Raw genomic sequence first — 20,658 nt, forward strand, 5'->3', positions numbered from 1 at the left:
TTATTTCTGGAGTTTTCCCCACCATTTTGTGGTACAAACCTCCAACACACACACACAAAGTATGTATTTAAAATACACACTCCAGTATGTGGGATATGAAAATAAATTACTTTCCACAGAATATGAATCCACAAATGAAACATTTGCATTTATAAAACAGGTTTACCATTCACATGGATCCACCATGTGGATATTTAATTGATAGGAGGGAGTCATATTTGCACCATGGCTAAATTTCCTTCTTGAAATATTAAATTCATATCAGGAATTCCTGCTTAGATTACACTTCAGTTTCTTAACTTAAATAATGTCCAATTCCATGTGGGCAACAAATCTTTTCAATTTCCAACAGTCATTTTTCTAGTCTCTCTTCAAAATCAATCACAAATTGGTGGTAGTACAGGCAAACTCCAGGTTACAAATCACAGGGAATTTAAGTATCCTGTAAGATTTTATTTTTGCAAATATAATGAACTCTCAGTCATGCATAACTGACAAGCAAAAAGATAAGTTAGTTTAAAAATGCGTTCTCTAGCAGTAACTAATTATTTAACTCAGCTTTACCTTAAACCATATATTAGTGGAAAATAAAAATCTATTTAAAATTACATTGTCTGTGAAGAAATGTGGGGAAGTTTTATTTCGGTGGCATATTAAATAAAAGGCTTAACTTTCAATCAGATTTCTTTAGAAGAGGGTTCAGATTTCAGTAAGAAAGAAAAAAAAAGAAGGAAAAGGAAAAAAAGAAACCACCAGAAGTTGCTGGGATGCTGTGATAATTTAAGCTGAATTTTATCCAAATAGCACACAAGTTTGGGTAGGACATAAGGATTAACACATTCAACACTTGTCAAGACTGCCACAACACTGAAATGTCCTCTTGAATTAATTTCAGAACAGGTGCATCCCTACAATTCCAAGAACGATTCCAGCAAGATCCAGCTCGGAGAGGTCCCGTGACAGGGATGGGGACACTGCTGACATTTTCACATTGCAGCCACAGCAAAACTACAGAAGTTTCAGAGCTTTATCTCCTTCTTCTGACTCCCCACGTGAAAAAGGAAAAGAGAAAACCTTCTCAGGAGGAAGCAAAAGGGAAGCGATGCAATCAAAAGGGGGAACACTGACAATTCCCTTCTGTTTATTTGCAGCTAAATTATATTGTTTATATTGCTGCTTAAAACGTCTAGCAGAAAAAAAAAATCCTAACTCCTTCGAGGAGGTCATAGATTTGTTTTCACTCTGTGCCCTGAATATTCATTCAAGATGCAGGGTAGCAATTTGTAGTAAATTATAATGTAATAAATTATTGTAATAAATTATATGATCATAAACTGATAGAAAGACCTGAATAAGTGGCACTGGCAATTAGGGAAACTCCTGAGATGGGAGGGAAAAAAAACACACCAGCAGCAATCACAAATATCTTAAAGAACTCGGACATTGTCATAGAATGTAAAGGAAAAGGCAAGGAATAGTCAGATTTCAGAGTTTTTCCTGGTTATTTTCCTTGCAGCCTTAGTTATTCCCACTGATTGCTGCTGAGCTAAACCAAGGATAGGCACATAGGGAAACAGGACTTGAACTGAATACAAAAAAGGAGATGAAAAGCATCATCCTGATACTGTTAGTTCACAAAAAGGTGTATTTTTGCCTCATCACAGATAAAGCATTACTCAAATTGGGAGCTGTATATGCCCTGGAGTTAAATATAGAGAAAAACCTCAGCTATTGCTAAATTTGAGTGACAATAACCAAAAAAGCCTTTCCTATTCTTCCTGTCTCAGCAATTTTGGTCACTCCGTCTCTTAATAAAAAGTATTTAGATATAAACAAATGTATTACAGAAAAACTCATACAGATATTCATCATCACTTCACATTAAAATTAATTTAATAGTAGGCTTGACTCAATCAATCTTTCTTTCAATTTAGAATTCCCTAGAAAAAGCTCAGAACCTGGTGTTTAGGTTAAAAATTGAAATATTGAAACTCCACATTTGATCTCCTCCATCATTTCCGAGCAGCCACTCCAGATCTGAACCTACTCCCCCAGTATTAAATGCTGCAGAGAAACTCCAAACCTGCAGTGTCTGTTTTTCATTTAATTGCTTCCAAATCAAACAGAGCCTGAACAAAACCCACAGACAAACCTGCAAGGAAATGCACTGCACTGCACAGAGCATAATGTGGAAAACACTGTTTCAAACCTGCTACTATCCTTTAAGATTTTCCCAATTCATAAAACAGCAGGAAAATATAAACCAGCAAGCTGGTGATGCAGAGAGAGAAGTATGGAAAATTTCAGTTTATCCTGGGTGATGAGCTAAAATTCAAGGCTTATTTTTAAGGGTCGGGAAAGTAAAATGCCCACCACAACTCCAAACAGGTAACCAGGCAAATTTAAGGAATACAGCTTTAAAACACAGGAACTAAATGATCAAAATAATTTGTACCTTCCTCCAAAGGAATGCAGCAAGAGGGGGAAAAGAGGGGGAAATAAAAGATTGTGAAGCTGAGAAACTGTGCTGTGATGCAGAACTCCACACTGCTCCAGAGCCAGTCCTGCCTATTTCTTTAGGATAGTCCTAGGCCAACTCTTTGGCCTGGCTGACAAAATTTTAATGAAGATTTTCACTGTTCTGCAAATTTCAACCATTTGAGCACAAAGGATGAACAGCTCCTCACTTTGTTTGCTGCATTCTGAAATTTTAACTCCTTCAAAAAAAAAGAAGTTTTCTGGTCTTAGAGACCAAGTTCACAAAGGACATTTTTCCATTGTTTTCCTAATCCTGGAACCTGCAGGTTTTGATGTCCAAAAGCAACTTCCACTTCTAGAAAATTCAGACTCTGCTGGGAAAGCACAGGGAGCAGTGGCCAACCAGGCTCTCTTTCCTGAGATACAAAGAAAGACTTTCTAATTCTTCCAAAGGCAATTAAACCTTCAGTCTCTGGGACAAGTGCACAAAGTTCTTACTTTATAGTTCTTTTTAGCAGGGACATGAGCAGATAAGAATCATAGAACTATAAATCCAAGATCATCAACTCTTTCAGTGAAGATTTTTTTCCTAATACACACTGTGAGTGTTTTGAAATAGATTTTGTTGTTCTGAGGAAGGAAGGTAAAAATTAAGATGCAAAATGAAAATGTACCAGAGTCAGAATCACAGACAGACTTTTATCCCCATTTGATGTTCTACATATCCTTAAAAAGTCTGATGGTCATAGTTTGATTTTTTTTTTTTTTTCTAAGTAAGATGCAAGCCTGTGAGCTGAACAAATGAGGCAAAGAGAGCATGAGCTGAGCCTTACAGACTTTCACACATTAGGCTGGTACAAGGTACTCAACAGATGGCAAGATTCCTGAAAAACACAGCCAGGATTTTGTACATGGCAAAGCAACAGTGAGTAGAAAATACTATGAGAGATGAGAAGAGACAAAAACAAAAACCAAAATAAAAAAGGCAGAAAAGCTACAAAGAGCTCATTAAATCATATTAACAAAAGACATTTCTAGACCAAAGTAGAAACATGTCAGTGTTCCAGAGGAGGAAAATCAGTGAGACAGACTTTGCTGTTCTGATGTTCTTTGTGCATGGGAGACACTCTGCAGGCGTCAGAACTGATCTGGGCCCTCTCTCCTGTCCCTGGACAGCAGCAATCAGGAGTTATGGGCAAGCAGAGCTATTTGAGATTCCTGCTCTCAGGTTGTCCTTCTGGAATTATTTTCACTCTGGCATTGCAGAGTGCAGAAAACATCTTGTTTTGCACACAGTTACGTCACAAATTCTGATTTTCAGGGGGAAACACGGTCCCCTGTATAGAGTAAATAAAGAGAGAATGTCCACAGGCTCATTGTGTTGCCTTTTCCATCAGGGACTTCTCAAAGCAAGTGGCTTTCACAAAGGAGTGAGGTGAGCAGAGCTGCACTACACAAACATCTGAGGATTGGATTGTTTGGGTTTTGGGGAGGGTTGAGTACTTTCACACCCCAGAAATGAAACTTACTATTAAAAGTTATTAGTAAAATACAGGGTTATAACTGCTCAGATCTGGGGACAGCTTTTGCTTTTCCCCAACTCAACTCCCTTAATTTGAACATCGCTCCCAGGAATATTCATCGAAGTGGTATAGAACATGATAATAAAATTATTTCTACTTTTATTAATTTTTCAGTTAAAAATCTAACAATCAGCCACAATTTCAACTCCATTCCATCCAGACTTGGAGATCATAACCCACACTTGGATACCAAGTACAAAGAACAGTTACAATTCAAGCTATTTTACTTCTTTGTGGTAGAAAATTTGCCATGGTGAAGTTATGCATTATAGTTGCATGACAGTACCACCACAAAGGAAAGCCAAAAGGTCAGCTTCAAAACTGAAACATTAAAAAAATGTTCATTATAATTCATAAAACTTTCAAACTTTACAGGAATACAGCTTCAAGAGCAAAAGCAGCACTTTGGGGGCAATCATCACCGAGCTGTATAATAGCAAAGGAAAAGCAGTGTCCGCCTTCCTTCGGAATTTGACATTTCTGTCATACACAGAAGTTCCCAATAAAATTCTAAAAATAATTGGTCCCACATTATCTCATTTACAATAAGTAGAGAAAAAAGATACCTAGGGCAGAAGGCCTTTATTTGCTTTAAAATCCAGTGGTGGAAATTGAAGGTAAGACGAATTAGAGCTAATGGTAAAATGCACTTTTAAAAGGCTATTTCACCATTACAGGAACTGCTGTAAGGATGGAGAAAGTTTTCTGCCACTGAAATATTTCCATAAAATTGGCTAACTTCCAAAAATGCCTTCTTCAGCTCAGAGTTCTTGGCATGATGCTGAAACCTCAGAGGTAAATTTATCAGGATCAGATTAGATGGATGATCAGTAGAAAGTTTTCCACCAAGGCTACAAGAATAGATTCCCAGCATCTGGATAACTTTCCAATTTTTTATAATTCAGATCATTTGCTCTCCATTTGTAGCTATTCCCCTCATTATTCTAGCCTGGAACACCTATAGTCTACAGGTGATGACCAAGCAAGCAGATAAACTCAGGGAGAGGATGTGGATCGCCAGCAGCACTGACCAACAAGAGGTAGAAAAACAAATGAAGAATAACATGGAAGAATTGAACATGGAAAAATAACATGGAAGAATTAAAACAAAAAGACACAGACAGCTGCCATAGGGAACAAGCACCATGCAAGGGGCAAAATCCAGAAATGGCTTTTGATAAAAGATCAAGGTTCTAGGCCAAGAAATACTAATATTGAATTCTCAGTGAAGAATGCAGGATTTCAAATGATTTTTTCATATTCTTAAGAAACAAGATTACATCACCCTTTTAATGGGATGGAGCATTTGGTGCTTATTGTGACAATATTCCCAACTCTACATCTTTTGTGATCTTGGGCAAGCAATTTATTCCTTGTTCTGGACTCTCAGCTGCTGCATCAAATGGTAGGAACAGCAATAATTGTTTATGACTTCCATTTATTAGTAATAAAAATAATACTTGCATTTGCACAGTGTCTAACCAAAAATGAGTAGAATTTCACATAATTACTCGAGCAAATTACTGAAATGGACTGTTCACCTTGCTGGGCATTTGATACAAAGATTTAACCTAGCTGAAAGTAAACTTGAAAAAAATTAGACACATCAGTTACTGCCATGAAGCAATGTAGAAGCTTCCTTGCTCCAGAGATTTACTTTATTACAAAATATGTATTTTAATTGCTTCTTGTCATTTGTCTTTTTCTCTTCTCAGACTTATCTCAGCTAAACCAATAATGTTTTAAGAGCCCCAGGTTTAAAATTAGCAAGTCATTCTGAGTCCTCCACTCTTACCAATCTGCAAAATGTGATGTATTATGCTCACTGTATTTAATAACTACAGACAGCTGAAGCACATCCAAGTCACTTAACAGTAATATTTATACTAATTTATCATCAAACTACACTGCTCTAAGTGGTGCAGCAAATACTCCACACAAAAACAACATGCACCAGTTTAAAGGCTAAATTTCCCAATGTAATATTCATAGTACTTTGATTTTCTATTACCAGAGAACATGCTTTTTATTCCATTTAAACACAAGAACATTAGGAATTTAATTTACTCTAAGATTACACACCTACAGAAAATCAGGTCTAATGAATCATAGAGAAACATCTAAGAAATGACACTCTATTTGATCAACACCCTCAAATTCCTACACTTTTCCCTCTTCACAGAACATTTTTTTCATCACCTGCTTTTCCCTCACATCATCAGTCGCTGCAATTCACAGCGAGATCAGCAATTTAATGACAACACAGAGAAACCAATTTCATAAAATGACCAACAAAATCTGAGCTGGATCTGTTTTATCTAACACAATATTAAAAGCTGCATTCATTTCAGTCTCAGGGCTTTTTTTCTTTGTCTTACAAAGAATTTCCTCTCCTCTACTTTTGATGGTTTTAGATAATTTCCATTGCTTGGAAATTTCAGCATTTTGAAGTCAATCTTGTCCTACTCCCGCTAACAAAGACTTAGCTTCTGACTGATCAATGATAAATTTAGCACATCATCATTATTAGTACTAAATTAAAAAGCTTGAAACACACTTGTAAATAAATTGAAATTCTATTAAGCAATCCCTCTCGCAGACCATCTTACTGTAAAATTGCAATCTAACACATTTAAAACCTGGTTTACCCATAAACAGCAAATGTGGAGCTTGCTGGGATGATTCTCCAGTCACTTCCCTCAGTGAATCAAAGTTGGTAAAGCAGATTCTGAGGAGCCCTTTCAAAAATGCTTTGGCACCAATTACAACCAACACAGTCTGCACTTCCCATTTCTTCTGAGCAAAGCTGCCACACCTGACCCACCCTTCTGGAGTGCCCACAGTGATAAATTACTATAGTTCCTTCTCTTTCTCATATTCCTGGGGAAGGCAGCTATTAACAATGCCACTTCTAGCTAAACAGAACACTCACAGTCTAAAGATTTTATTTTTCTTTTATCAAGATGCTCTTTATCTCCTTGGCCAGCTGCCCAAAAATCAGAACAAAACTCTAAGCCTTACTATGATCTGCCTCTATGACTGAGGAACTGAAAATATTTCAATTTAAAAAAGAAGTTATTTGAAATATTAAGAAATTTAACTTGTCTGCAGATTTATTTATTTATTCTCAAATGGAGAGAAAAAACTATGGCACAGTGTTTATCACAGCCTGCAGTACAGCTATTCCTCATTACTTGTCAATGCACTGAGTTTTGTGGGTAAAAGACCACGGAAAATTATTAAATCAATAAAATTTATGGAATTTCAAAAATGTTCCATCAAACATTTGGAATGAAAACATCATCATATGCAGGATGAGCAATATTGAAGTAAAAATGCAGCATGAGGCTGAAAACAACTTCAGCAGCAAATGTCTGGATCTACAACACGAGCACTGTAAATGTGCCCAGGTAAGAACCAAGTAAATAAGGCATCTGAAATAAAGAGTGGTCTGTGGTCCAAACCCTGCCTGACCTCCCTCATCTGTTCTCATTAAAAGAGGAAAACTGAACATGCAAGAACTTGCAAGTGCAAAGTTAATGTGTAAAACCCCAGAGGGATTCTGCATTTGTGACACCCGACCATGGAGCACACAGCAGGTCACACTCTGAGAGCTCCAGGCTGCAGGGGCTCTCTGACCTCTGGAAGAAAATTTTGAGGAAATTTATCACCTAGTGCAAGAGCATTCACACAAACATCTCAGTTTCTCATTATTCTTAAAATTTCTTACAGAGCTGACTGGACTTTCACCACCCTGTTCCAGATGTTTGTTCCAAACCTCCCTCCCTCCCTCCACATCAAGTTTCCAGCTCAGCAGTTCTTCACATGAGCCCATCTTTATTATTTCTCCATTATTCAAACCCAGTCAACTTCCCCTCCTTTTCTCCCCTCACTTTCTATGCAGCCAACCTCCTCCTACAAAAGCCAACCTCAGTATTGAGATTTTTTTCCTGACTTATCACAATGTCATTATGGATGTGACCACCTCCAGCTGGTCCCATAAGCTCTGTTTATTGTGCTGGTGTCAACTTTCACTTCTCTTTGTCCATCTTTAGACAAGAAAGAGATGAAGTGTGGTTTATACAGGAGATTGCACCTGCAGCTACTCCTGATGAGAGATTTGGTTGGGTATGAGCAGGGTATCATCACTTGTTTTCTGAGTGACAATGAAGGAAGTCGGAAAAAAAGTGCTTTTGACATGCAGACAGTGAATTCTTCCAAATTTTTTCCTACTAGTACTTTATAAATTTTTTAATCCTCCTTTCATGTCAAATAAAATGGGAAAAATAGCAAGTTCCAAACAAAATCACATTGAAATTGTAGATGCTACTGTGCTAATATTGAATGTAAAATACAAGACAAGCTGAATGAATTGAATTTATCCAAACCCAAGGGGCAGTAGGGTTTTTTTCCACCCCTGGCTCTAGGGAATAGATTTAGTCAAGTATTTTCTTAATGTTCTGAATTGCAGTCCTCTCTAGGGCACAACAGACTGTTCCTTTCTTGAGAGACCAATTCACAGAAGGAGAGGAAGAGGAGTGGAGAGCAGAAATTGTGTGGAACACTCAACTATTTATAGAACTCCAGGGAAGATAAGCAAAGCTGAACTGGGCAGGGAAGGAAAGCTAAAAGCATTTAGACCCAGACTGCTCAAAAATTGCCAACTTTCATCCAGATCCAAATCCAGATCGTAATCAAATTTTGCCAGACAGGTACCAGCTGCCAAAAACTCATTTCTCCCTTGTTTTTGCAGAATGGCTCTGTTTTTATAATCCACTTTATCTCAAAGAAAACTGCAAATTTTGGCCAGGAAGGCAATAAAAAACACCTTGCTGACCTGGCAAAGGTTGATGTGGCTCACAGCTCCAATCTGAGCAGGCTTCAGGAGATGTGAGTGGCCTTCTGGCACTCGCATCACAAATTGTCAATTATAAAAAATAAGATATGCATTATTTTGATAAAAATCAGATTTGGAAGTGAAAGAGCTTTGTTTATTTTTTATCTTCTACCATCTTGAAAGTTATTAGGGAAATGAGATAGAAACATAAAACTTGACATGTTTAATATTGAGGGAGAACTCAGGGCCACAGAATTTATAAGCATAGTAATGAATTCCAAAATAGGACAGAGTGGAAGTACAACATCCTAACTGGACTATTGTGCCTAAGATCTTATTCCTATATTCACATTTCTGCAATGAAAAGGAATCTAAATTTCAGTTGTGTTCTATAGACTCTACATCTACTCTAAATTCAGCAGCACCCAAAATTATTTTTAAAATTTAAAAAAAAATCCCATTTGTTCTGTTTAAGGGCTTAAACTTAGAATAGATATAAGGTTTATGAACAAAAGGAGTTAGAACTTAAAGTATCAACAATATAAAGTTTATCCCTATTAGCAGCACACTTTCAAATAGAAGAGTAAAGCCTGAGAATTGAATAGAAAAAAAAATCCAATTAAGGCCTGCATCTCATCTTAATACACTGCTGAGTAAATCAGAAAAGATACATTAAAGACAGTGTGTTAAATTAAATTAGCTCTACATACTGTATTTTAACACTTCCTACCATTTACTGAGAGTGCAGGAACAGAGCAGTTTTATGAGAGTACTTAAAACCTTCCAGCTTCTGCAGCTGAATCTCCAGAATTACAGCTCACATTCAGGATGCAGAAGGAAATTCTCCTGAACAAACAAGTCTCAAAACAAATAAAGAAGTCAGCCAAATCCCTTATAAATTTTAAACCAGCTCTGTCTGCCAAACAACTGCCCAGTAAGCACTGGGAATGTTTAACAGCTTAAACCAAGGGTTTGAAAAACTCACAATATGCTTTCAAAGTTTTCATCACCCAGCCAGAAGAGTTCTCCATTTCAACTCTTCATTTGGGTTGGACTGATCTCTGAAGCTCAAGTCCATATGGAATAAGGACTGAAGTGCCAGTTTGTTTCTTCCATCTGACAAGAACTAGACCCCACCACAAAATCTCAGCTTCCAAGCATGAAAAGCAGTGCAGAATCCCCGAGGTTCAAACTGGCACTGTGTTTGCTGAGAGATTATGGCATCTGGTTACATTTCTTACTGCAGCTTTTGCATGGAGACATAGAATAGTTGAATATCTGAACACACTGCAGTGTTACTCAAAAAGTAACAGAGTCAGCCTCAAACCTGACATTCACACACCACAGCAATGGTGAAAGGCTGAGTTACCCTCAGCAGAGTAATTAATCCTTTCATGCAGATGCACCCTGGAACAACCAAGGAGTTTAGACAAGGCTCAGCACAACAACCCAGCACTGAACAGCAGAAAAGAATATCTGAACATAATATTACAGCCTGAGATTCCATTCAGCTTGAGGGTATAAGCAAGCTTTATGATGAGGTCATAAAGCAATTTTTACACTGAATTTATGAGCTCATTGTAACAGTCATTTCCAGAAGCCAGTGACTGGTTTATTAGGAGACAGCCTACAGCAAAATTGGAAACAAAGATTGCAGAGAAGCTCGACTGCAATATCCAAGACTGAAGCCCAAAATCTGTAAGGCAAACAAGTAGGGAGGGAAGGTTTAAGCATGAGGCTTATAAATATCTGAACAAGGACATTTAAGAATCAGCAACACGAGAAGCATTGATTTACACTCACTTTCATTTGCAGAAATTCACTTTTATTTGAAGATGAGCTTATGCACAGCATGCAGGATTGAAAAAAAACCACTACCCCTGAATATTCACACCAGACACCTATTGTTAAATCATGAGTAAGTGAAAGCAGAGTGTTTTCACCACACATACAAATTGTTTAAGATCCATCTTGCTTCTTAAGTTTAAAACTCCCACTTGCTTCTTACATTAGTCCTTGTCAAACCACTCTAATTGGCACAACAATAAAGCAAATGTAACCCAGAGCTCATCCCAAACTGCTCTGTGAGGGACAAACAGCCCAAAAATCCAGATTTGTTCAGCTGCCATAGGGAGAAACTCAAGGATCTTTTAAGGAGGTTCTAGGGAACTCAAAAAGGTTCATAAATATCAAATATTTTGAGACTCAGCATCAAAGGGAATCTTGGATCCTCTCTCATGTGCAGATCCCAGCTTGTTTCATTTCACACAGCAATGTCTGAGCAAAAGCATTTGACAATGAATATAATTCATGTACTCAAAGACACCCAGTCTAAACCAGAGAGACTGAAATCCAAAACTGCAGCAAATTCCTCAAAACTCAGCCAAGACAACTGGATCACAGCACATTCTAATGATATCTATAAATTCTTAATTGACTGGATTGTTTACAGTAACTCCCTGTTATTTATGGTTTGGAATTTATCTGGCTTTCATTTCAAGCTATTGGTGGTTCCTATGCTGCTTACTACTAAAGAGCAGTGTCAAAACAGAAGCCACAAGCAGAAATCCACATTATCACAGAATGACTGCTTAAAGAGGCAAGTACATCTCACTTAAAACAGGTCATTTTTTCTGGTCATTTACCCACTACCCACTATGTCTGTCCATGTATGTAGAGAGTTAATTATGTGCACAGCCCAGTGAATCAAAAAACATTTTTAGCATAGTTCTAAATAGTTTTGAGCTCCATAGGCATTTTTAATTCAAGCAGATCCAGTTATTGGTTTATAGTAGTTTAATTGGGACAAACTCCAAGCATGCTACAGGTTCTGTACAGCAGTGATGCTCATCAGGCTCAGGACACAGAGACATTTACTCAGCAAAGAATCTTTGGTGCTGTTGGAATGTGTATTCCCTACTCAACATAGTTTGGATCATCTGAATGGTTCTTCCATCACAAAATACCAATTAAATCAAAATTAATTCCATAACCCTGGCAACAGGATCCAGCATGTGCCTTCCCACCACAGTTTTTCTACACATGCTAAAAGCCAAGTTTCTGCTTTACACCCCTTCAATATCCTTCTAATACTATCACACAGATCATTGGGAACCTGCAACTTCTTGGTTGCCAGGACAACTGATTGACAAGCAAAAAGTGCACCAAAATGCTTTTTTCTTTTGTACTTGGAACAAACTTCTGCATTTCTAGATTTTTTTAGTCCTATCTTGAAGTAACACTCCCATTGCTGCTGTAACTGAGAAGTGTCTACAGGTCAGACATGCTACACAAATCTCTGAACTTAATTAATGTTAGACATTTTGTTCACTTAAATAGCAAATTATTTCCTCAATCATGCTCATTTACATTTGTAAACAATTGGGAAACACCTGACTATGTCATAAAAAACAAAGACTTGAGTAATTTTGCTAAGACCTTTCCTGTGCTGCAGAATCAATTGATGATGAATTAACAGTGCTAATGATCCAAAAGAAACACATTTACAAATTAACAGCTTCACCTGTTAATTGCTCAGATAGAATTGTGAACTGTGAAGGTATCAAATTCACAGGCAAAGCAAGTCACTGAGAAAAGCAGAGCCTGTGTTTGCTTCTCAGCCAAACACACACAAAGCCAAATTTTGCCACATATAACAGTCACTCTAATTCCTGACAGGATGAGCTGATGCAGAACATGGATCTGTGCAGGAAATGTTACAAATACTGCACACAACACAACATTCACCAAAATCTGGGAAGAGACCAATGAAGCGCTGCAGTCCATTATTTACAATCTTTCTTATTTTCATCTCAAATTATATCTTCAAATCTGGCCATTATGAAGCTAAATTTATTTCATGCTCTAAACAACAACTTTACACTTTCAACAGGTAAGATCTGCCCCAGAAAAGCAAAGAGCAGCTTAGGCCAGGGCAGATTTGGTAAGCACAGTGCAGCTTCCACCTACACAACTCTTCTTCTACCCTGCTACTTTTCTTTACTTTTCCTTTAACTCTCTCAACTATTCTGTTTTATTACTTGTAGGAACATCACTAAAAAAAACCTCACTGCAAGAAAGCCAAGAATTCACAGAGAAGCACCTTCCTACAGAGTAAATAGCTTGAGAAAGCACCATGAGGTGAGCTGACAGCTCCCCCAGTACACCACAGGGACAGCCAGCTCTGCAATTTCCACTCTTAGCCTGATCTTTCTTCACCTTTTTTGTTTGTTGGCTCTAATATAACAATCCAAACACAGAACATCAAGCTGTGCTAAAGGAAACCAAAGGGAAATATTTATGAGACAAGGAAACCTTTGTTTTTTAATCACACAACAAACCATAGCACAGTACAACTAAAAAACGACAGGTTTTACTTATTTTGGTGTCATTCCCCTACCTTGACGTGACTGAAATCACCAACTTTGCTGCTTTCCTGGGGATTAAGAGGTTTGGTCTCCACTCTTGGTTTGACAACCTGCCTGAAAGGACTGGAGAGTGGGAGTCCACTGACACTGATTCCATCTGGAAAACAGAACAAAGAGAATTACTTTTGCTTGTCTCATGCTATGTTTTGTTCCAATTAATATTATATCTTATTATCAAAGGGAGAGAAAAGACACAAAATTTATATTAACCTTTTACACAAAAAGACAAAACAAAAGACAAAGATTATTTGGCTGTTTCTTCCAGGACACCAAAAATAATCAAACTTGACCACACCAAAAACTCAGTGAATATCATGGGGAAGGATGGAAACTGCATTTGAAATAATCACAATAGAGATGCCAGGTTAATAATATAAAATTACTTTTAACATTTACAGTATTAAAATAAAAATCAAAGTTTGTGGTTTTCCATGTCAGTGTGATCCCATCAGCTCCTTAAGATCCTTAAATTAATTTCCGGTACAAGGATTTCTTTTTAAAGTGTATATTGTGGAAAATGACAGAAAATAGAGATGTCATATTTTGTACATCTACTAATGCAAAAATAGATTAAATAGTTCTCACATATAAAGGAGGCAGAATGGAAAGTTAAGGTTTCCATTGTAAGAGTCAACAAAAAAGCTTAAAAATACCCTGAGAGGAATGTCCTGAGAGTTTGGTGCTTACTCCCAGTCTGGGTACTGGCACACACAGGATGACAAAGATACAACACAACAACTTAACAGTTTCTTTACTGCCAACAAAGTGTAACTTGAAGGTGAATAAATGCACTGCAGCACATTTGGGGTCCTCAACCCAAAAACTCTAAGCACAAATTTAAAATGTTTGAAAATTACTTGTTGAATCAAAAGAATTAGAAGAACAAGAGAATTAAAACAAGGAAGCTTTAACAAACAGTAAAAATAGATTCACTATTTGTTATTATTTACATCCAAAGAATAGAAATACTTTGTTCCTTGATGCTGTGCAGAGCAAGTGCAATCCACAAACACCAACTAAATACAAGCAAAATCTCATGTACAGCAGCAGAGACATAGAGCTGAACACACAGGAAACACCAAATTGTGACAGAAAATCCAAACAAATTTCCTAAATTGCTCCTATGAAATCTGGACATGCTGAAGATACATTCCTCAAAAGAAGAAATCACAAGAACAAGATGGAACATGAAAGGGTTTTGCTTCATTAAACTTCACAGGTATCCAAAGGAGAAAACAAAGGGATTATTCCCATATTCCCTTACTTGCAATTTCCTTCACTAAGTAATTCTAAAATTCACCTTAGCACTGAATAAATATCCTAAAAAAATTCTATCAGTTCCTGGGGGAGAGCAGGACAGGAGGTGAGCATCCTGCCCATGCAATGCAGCAGGACCATGAAGAAGACAAAACACAGAAATAAATAGAGAACTACATTTGATCACAGGCTTTGCAAGCTGCTCTTTCAAAATGAAAATTAGAAGTTTTAATTGAGGAAAAATATTCTTCTCCAACTGATGAATGATTTTCACTAGTTCTATATTTAGAACAAAAACTGACACTGACTGGTGCATAAAATTGCAAATTAAAACATGAAAGGAACCAAGTATGAAAACCTGCATGGCATTAATCACATTTTCCACTTCTTATATGGCATGAGCTTTATTTCTTTGAGAGAAGAATAGATAATACCTAAAACATCACAGAGATACAGCTAATGCCTTTCTTAATTACTTTATCTTTTAAAATCCCATTTTATTTTTAATTTCTACAGTGGGGTGGGGGGAAGAAAAAACAATCGCTTAAACATTTTTTCTGGAAAGAAAACATTTTTAAATCTCTAATATGTATCTGAAAAAGGAAGTTTTCTAACAAAGGAGACATCAGGATGAAAGGGAAGTCCAAGGTAACTTGGTAGTGGTTGAACTTTCTGTCTCCAGTCTGTGGCACTTGCACAGAACCAGTGCCAGGCACTTTGTGATGCTGTAAATGACTCAGCCCTTCTCAGCCTGGACTGCTCAAGGCAACTTCTCTGCCAGAGGACAAAAAAAATCATTTTCTACCACAAACAACTATTTTTTTAAATTATTTTGTTTCTCCTCTTCTTTGATCAGGCAGCAATGGCAGAAAGGACCTTGCCCAGCTCCCCTGCAATACATTAAATATCCTGTTAAAAACCCTGCTAGGCTGCAAAACTTAATGATGGCAGGAGAAAACACTGAGCACTAATGAAGCAGTTCTCCAGAAGTTTAACATTATTGATACTTATATTTTTTGAGATTTCATACTTTTTATTTTCTCTCATGAAGTTCAGAGAGGTGAAGATGCTAAATCCTCCATAGTTTTGTTTTGTCAATCCCAACTGTCAAACATCCTGAGCAGCCTTGTACTATATAAAAAGTACAATTATCTTTCCACTCTGTCCAGAAATTTTCCTAATTTCAACAATCCACACTGAATATTTCCATGGTAACAGCATATGACCAACACTTTTCCCATGGTAACTGCAAAAACACAGCTTGCCTTTCCAACATCCCAGTCACTGCTGTCACAACAGAGCAAAATCTCCTACCAGCATTTCCTCTCTCCTATCAAATGTTAAGTAAATTGTCAATTTAACTTCATTAGCCACTTTCCCAGCACTCTGCACAGAAGAATCCCACAAAATTTCTTACTTGGATGAGGGAAGTGCATTCAGGGAGTTAAAACTGTGGAATTACAATGAGCACAGAAGGAAGGGGTGGCAGGGGACAGTTCCTGGCCTGTGTCACACTGTGCTGTGCAAGGACCACTGGCCTGACCCAAAAATGGATCTATTTTTACTGTTTGTTAAAGCTTCCTTGTTTCAATTCTCTTGTTCTTCTAATTCTTTTGATTCAACAAGTACTTTTCAAACATTTTAAATTTGTGCTTAGAGTTTTTGGGTTGAGGACCCCAAATGTGCTGCAGTGCATTTATTTACCTTCAAGTTACACCTTGTTGGCAGTAAAGAAGCTGTTAAATTGTTGTGTTGTATCTTTGTCATCCTGTGCGTGCCTGTATCCAGAATGGGAGTAAGCATCAAACTGGGGACATCACAGCCATGGAGGTCCCAAACCCCATAGAAAGGAAACACTTTAAAACTGTTCCAGTGACACCACAAAAGTTGGGATTCTGAGGCAGTATCCAGGCAATTCCATGTCACACAAAATGGAAACTGTGGAAGGTTTTAGGCTGCAATGCTGCTTTTGTCCAGGAGAATTTCATACAATCCAACAGCACTGCAGCCCTGCTTCCTGCAGCTTCCTCAAAAGCAGCACAGGGACCCTGAGAGGGGCAGGAGGAGAAGGAGTCCCAGAATTATTCAGGTCAGAAAAGGCCTCAGAGATCATTGAGTCCAGCCTGTGACCAGACATCACCACATCCAGAGCCCCAGTGCCACGTCCAGCCCTTCCTGAAACACCTCCAGGGATGGAGGCTCCACCACCACCCTGGGCAGCCCATCCAGGGAGGGCAGGAGGGGCTGCTGGCCTGGAGCAGGATCCCTCCTGCAGCCCAGGGATATTTCTGGGGGGGATTCTGCCCCTCTGCTCTGCTCTGGGGCTCCCAACATCAAAAGGATGTGGAGCTGCTGGACCAATTCCAAAGAAGGCATCAAAGATGCTCAAAGGGCTGGGATGCCTCTGCTCTGGAGACAGGCTGGGAGAGCTGGAGCTGTGCAGCCTGGAGAAAAGGTTCCAGAGAAAACTCAGAGCCCCTTCCAGGGCCTAAAAGGGATCCAAGAGAGCTGGAGAGGGACTTTTTGCAAGGCCATGGAATGATAAGACAAGATGAGGGTGGCATCAAACTGACAAGGAGAAATTCTTGATCCAGAGCATGATGAGGCCCTGGCACAGGTTGCCCAGAGAATTTGTGGATGCCCCATCCCTGGAAGCGTTCAAAGCCAGGTTAGACAGGGCTTGGAGCAACCTGGGATAGTGGAAGGTATCCCTGTCCATGGCAGGGAGGTGGAATGAGATGATCTTGAGGGTCTCTTCCAATCCAAACCATTCTATGATACTACGTCACAGAATCGTAGAGTTTTTGCAAAGTACACAGCTTGATCATAACATATGAAAACTAAATGCCACTTCAACCCATTTGTTTATTTTGTCAATTCTTGCCTGATTGAAATTTCAAAACAAAAACCTCTTGCTAGGCAATATCTCATAAGAACACTGTAACAGCTTTGAAGTTCTTTAAACATGCAGGAAAAAAAAAATAAACCTCGAGACAAGAGACAGACTCTGCTTGCTGAACTTGAATGCTTTTTCTTTTTTTTCCCCCTAGAAAAAGAGATCTGTATTCTCATGATGTGTGCACAATTCTAGAAACTTGCTGTGTGCAGCAACAAAGAGCAGAATAACACCAAGACACACAGAGTTTGAGGCAATATAATCCACCCTTCACACCTCAGGTGGGCACTGAGATGCAGCTCCTTCCCTCTGTCCAAAATGTGCTCAGGACCATCACAGGAGGGAGCCCAGGCAGCAGCACTCCAGGCAAAGTTCCTGGGAATGCAGCAGCTCTCTGGCACAGCCAACATGAACCAGACTTGAGCTCTTCTTTGAAACCCCATTACCTTTGAAGACAATAATTAACAATAATAAATAACAAATGCACTGTAAGCAAGGATTTATGTTCCTGAGGTTGTTGAACTGAACTAAAATTGGAAGATAAATTTACAATAAGGGTGAATGCAATGAAAGAGAACAAATGAAGTGGAAAGAAGTTCATAATAAAACTAGAGATGATGTATGCAGATTACATTAGATGCTAAAATAAAGTGCCTCAGCAAAGGACCAGTATAAAAGGATGGCAGGTTTATTGGCCTGTATGTGCCAATAATCAATTTATTGTTATTTGCCTCATGTTTGTCTTAGTTATTTACATTGTAAAGATTTGGGGTCTGAAACACCATCTCTCTGTGTATTTGTAGTGGCTGGAGTACTATGGCACTTAAAAAATCCCACTCTGTATTAGTCAAACCATGAGACAAGATGATTTGTCTGGTTTAATGTGCAGGGGGAAGAGAAGAGGGCACCTTATCTTCCATAATCACTAAAGCTGGAATTCAAGAAGAATTCTCGAAAATAATTCTCAAAAATATTAAGAATATTTTTTAAAGTTACACAGTGATGAATTTATGGAGGACACAGAAGCATCTGTATTTTTAAAAAACAGAACAAAAGGGGAAAAAACCTAATTTACTCATTTCAACAGTACATCCAAACTGGTATCTTCAAACTGCAGAGACAAAAAAAAAAAACTTCTTAGAAATCAAGTCACTTCAAAAGAATACTCAGAATAATTAAATGTAATAAAGGCTACTAAGCAGAGTAACATGGAAATGATAATACTGCAATATCTCTGAGGACCCCATCATCATCATCAGTGATACCATGATACCATTATCCTAATAGAGTCCTCCAGGCTACTTAGTTTCTTGGAAGAACTGTCAAGAGAACATTTAGATTCCAAGCCAGGTATCATTCCAACAAAAAAAAAAAAAAAGAAAGAAAAAGAAAAAAAAAATAAAGCTTTATCTGTACATTGTGTAAGTGCAGGGACATTTTAAAGCAGATAAAATCTGGACATTAAAGCAGAAAAACAACAAAGGGAGTATGAAAAATATACTGGTCTTGCATACCAATGTTAAAAATATTCAAGATTAGTGCTCCTAGAAATATGCTATTATTGCTCTGCAACGTTTTTCCCCCTGGAAACAGGAGTGACGCCTCAAGTTTTAGCTTTCATATTTTCCAGATTCTGTACTGCATTAGTGTATAACTCTGAACTTCATATAAAGTGTTAGCAAGTTCTCCTCACAGCTTAGTCAGACAAAACAATCCTTTTCCAGCCCCAGAACCAAGGACACCACTGCAGCTTCAGGCCCAAAAAGTGCAAACAACAGGGAATTGAGGAGAGCAAACTGGGAGGGTGGGACTGCATAACCTGAAGCTGAAATTGGACAATTAACCCCAATATATAAATGGGCCAAAACTTTTAAAAGTGTGAAAATTCATTACTCACAGTCCATCTTGGGTGGAGCCACGGCCAGGCTCTTGCACTCTCCAAGGTGTGTCCTTTAAAGGCCTTTTTAATGAATCCCTGGTTTATTCCTTTAACACTGTCTAGCCTCTGTTCTAGGCAGCCTCTCCAGGCATCAAGAGAAGGGAAGGAGAGACTTAAGGCACAGATTTGCTTCTCTCTCAATGTGTAATTAATTAGTTCCTTTGATGAGTTTATGAATTTAAATATTCGCACACTTGTCTTTTGGTTCCCTATACAGGGAATAAGTGAACATTAACATTCTACACAATGAAGTACTCATTGCAAATTAATTCATTAACTTTAAAAAACTCTGTCCCCACCTAACAGGAGCTTTGTTAAAAACCTCAAACGAGTCACTGTGTACAATACAGTAGAGAAAGAGCACCTTTTGTTCTCACCCCATTTTTAGTGTCAGGAAAATGCAGAATTTCAGAAACTGTATAATAGCTGGAAAGGGGAATTCATTATGCTCATAATTTGAATATCCTGTTGACCTTTTTAGTCACCTTAACAGGTGACAGAGATCTCAGTGCTTCAGCTCCTTGCACCTGGCTGTACCAAGCAGACCAAGGGCTTCTCCCTGCCTCACCCAGTGTAACAACCTAATTTAATTAAATTAAATGCCCATGCTGACCTCCTCAGCCAGAGGAGGAACCCTGAACCATCCAGCTGACAAGAGATCCAAAATTTCACTAAGATTTGTAGCAAACATGGATCTCCCTGCATGGATCTCCCAAATCTTGGGCAACTGGCTTTAAGACATGGGACCACAGAATTGTTAAGGTTGGAAAAAACCTTGAAGATCATCCTTGTTCAACTCTCAGCCCAGCACCTCCATCATGTTCACCACTAAACCACATCCCCAAGTGCCACATCTGCACTTTTTTTGGAGCACTTTCAGGGCTGGTGAGGCTGGTGAACAGGGCAGCCTGTTCCAAGGTTTTCCAACCATTTCAGTGAAGAAATGTTTCCTAACAGACAATCTAAACATCCCCTGCTGCAACTTGAGCCCATTTCCTCTCATCTTGCCTTTTGTTACCTGGGAGAAAAGACCAACACCCAATAAAATGACAAAATTCAGCATAAATAAAAAGGGGGGAAAGAATCCTAAACTTATACATGCAAAAAGAGGTTCTCAGGATATCATTTCTGTTGAGAAGCAAGATCATGGAGTTGTGGTTCACACATTCATGAATCTCCCAAATCAATGCTCAGTCAAAAAAGCAAATGATAAATAGTGCATAATCCCATGATTGTAAGGA

The 20,658-nt window shown here is 38.2% G+C and overlaps 1 protein-coding gene across 2 annotated transcripts in view; it reads right to left on the minus strand.

Moving 5' to 3' along the window:
* TRAPPC9 (trafficking protein particle complex subunit 9) overlaps positions 1-20,658 on the minus strand; it is a 450,475-nt gene that overhangs the window by 361,600 nt on the left and 68,217 nt on the right. For both annotated transcript variants that reach the window (XM_059482105.1, XM_059482097.1), the window contains one exon: positions 13,298-13,422. In XM_059482105.1, the coding sequence (XP_059338088.1) occupies positions 13,298-13,422 (125 nt within the window). The remainder of the gene's footprint in view (positions 1-13,297; positions 13,423-20,658) is intronic.

This window comes from Ammospiza nelsoni, chromosome 1 (assembly GCF_027579445.1).
Source record: "Ammospiza nelsoni isolate bAmmNel1 chromosome 1, bAmmNel1.pri, whole genome shotgun sequence".
Taxonomy (NCBI): domain Eukaryota; kingdom Metazoa; phylum Chordata; class Aves; order Passeriformes; family Passerellidae; genus Ammospiza; species Ammospiza nelsoni.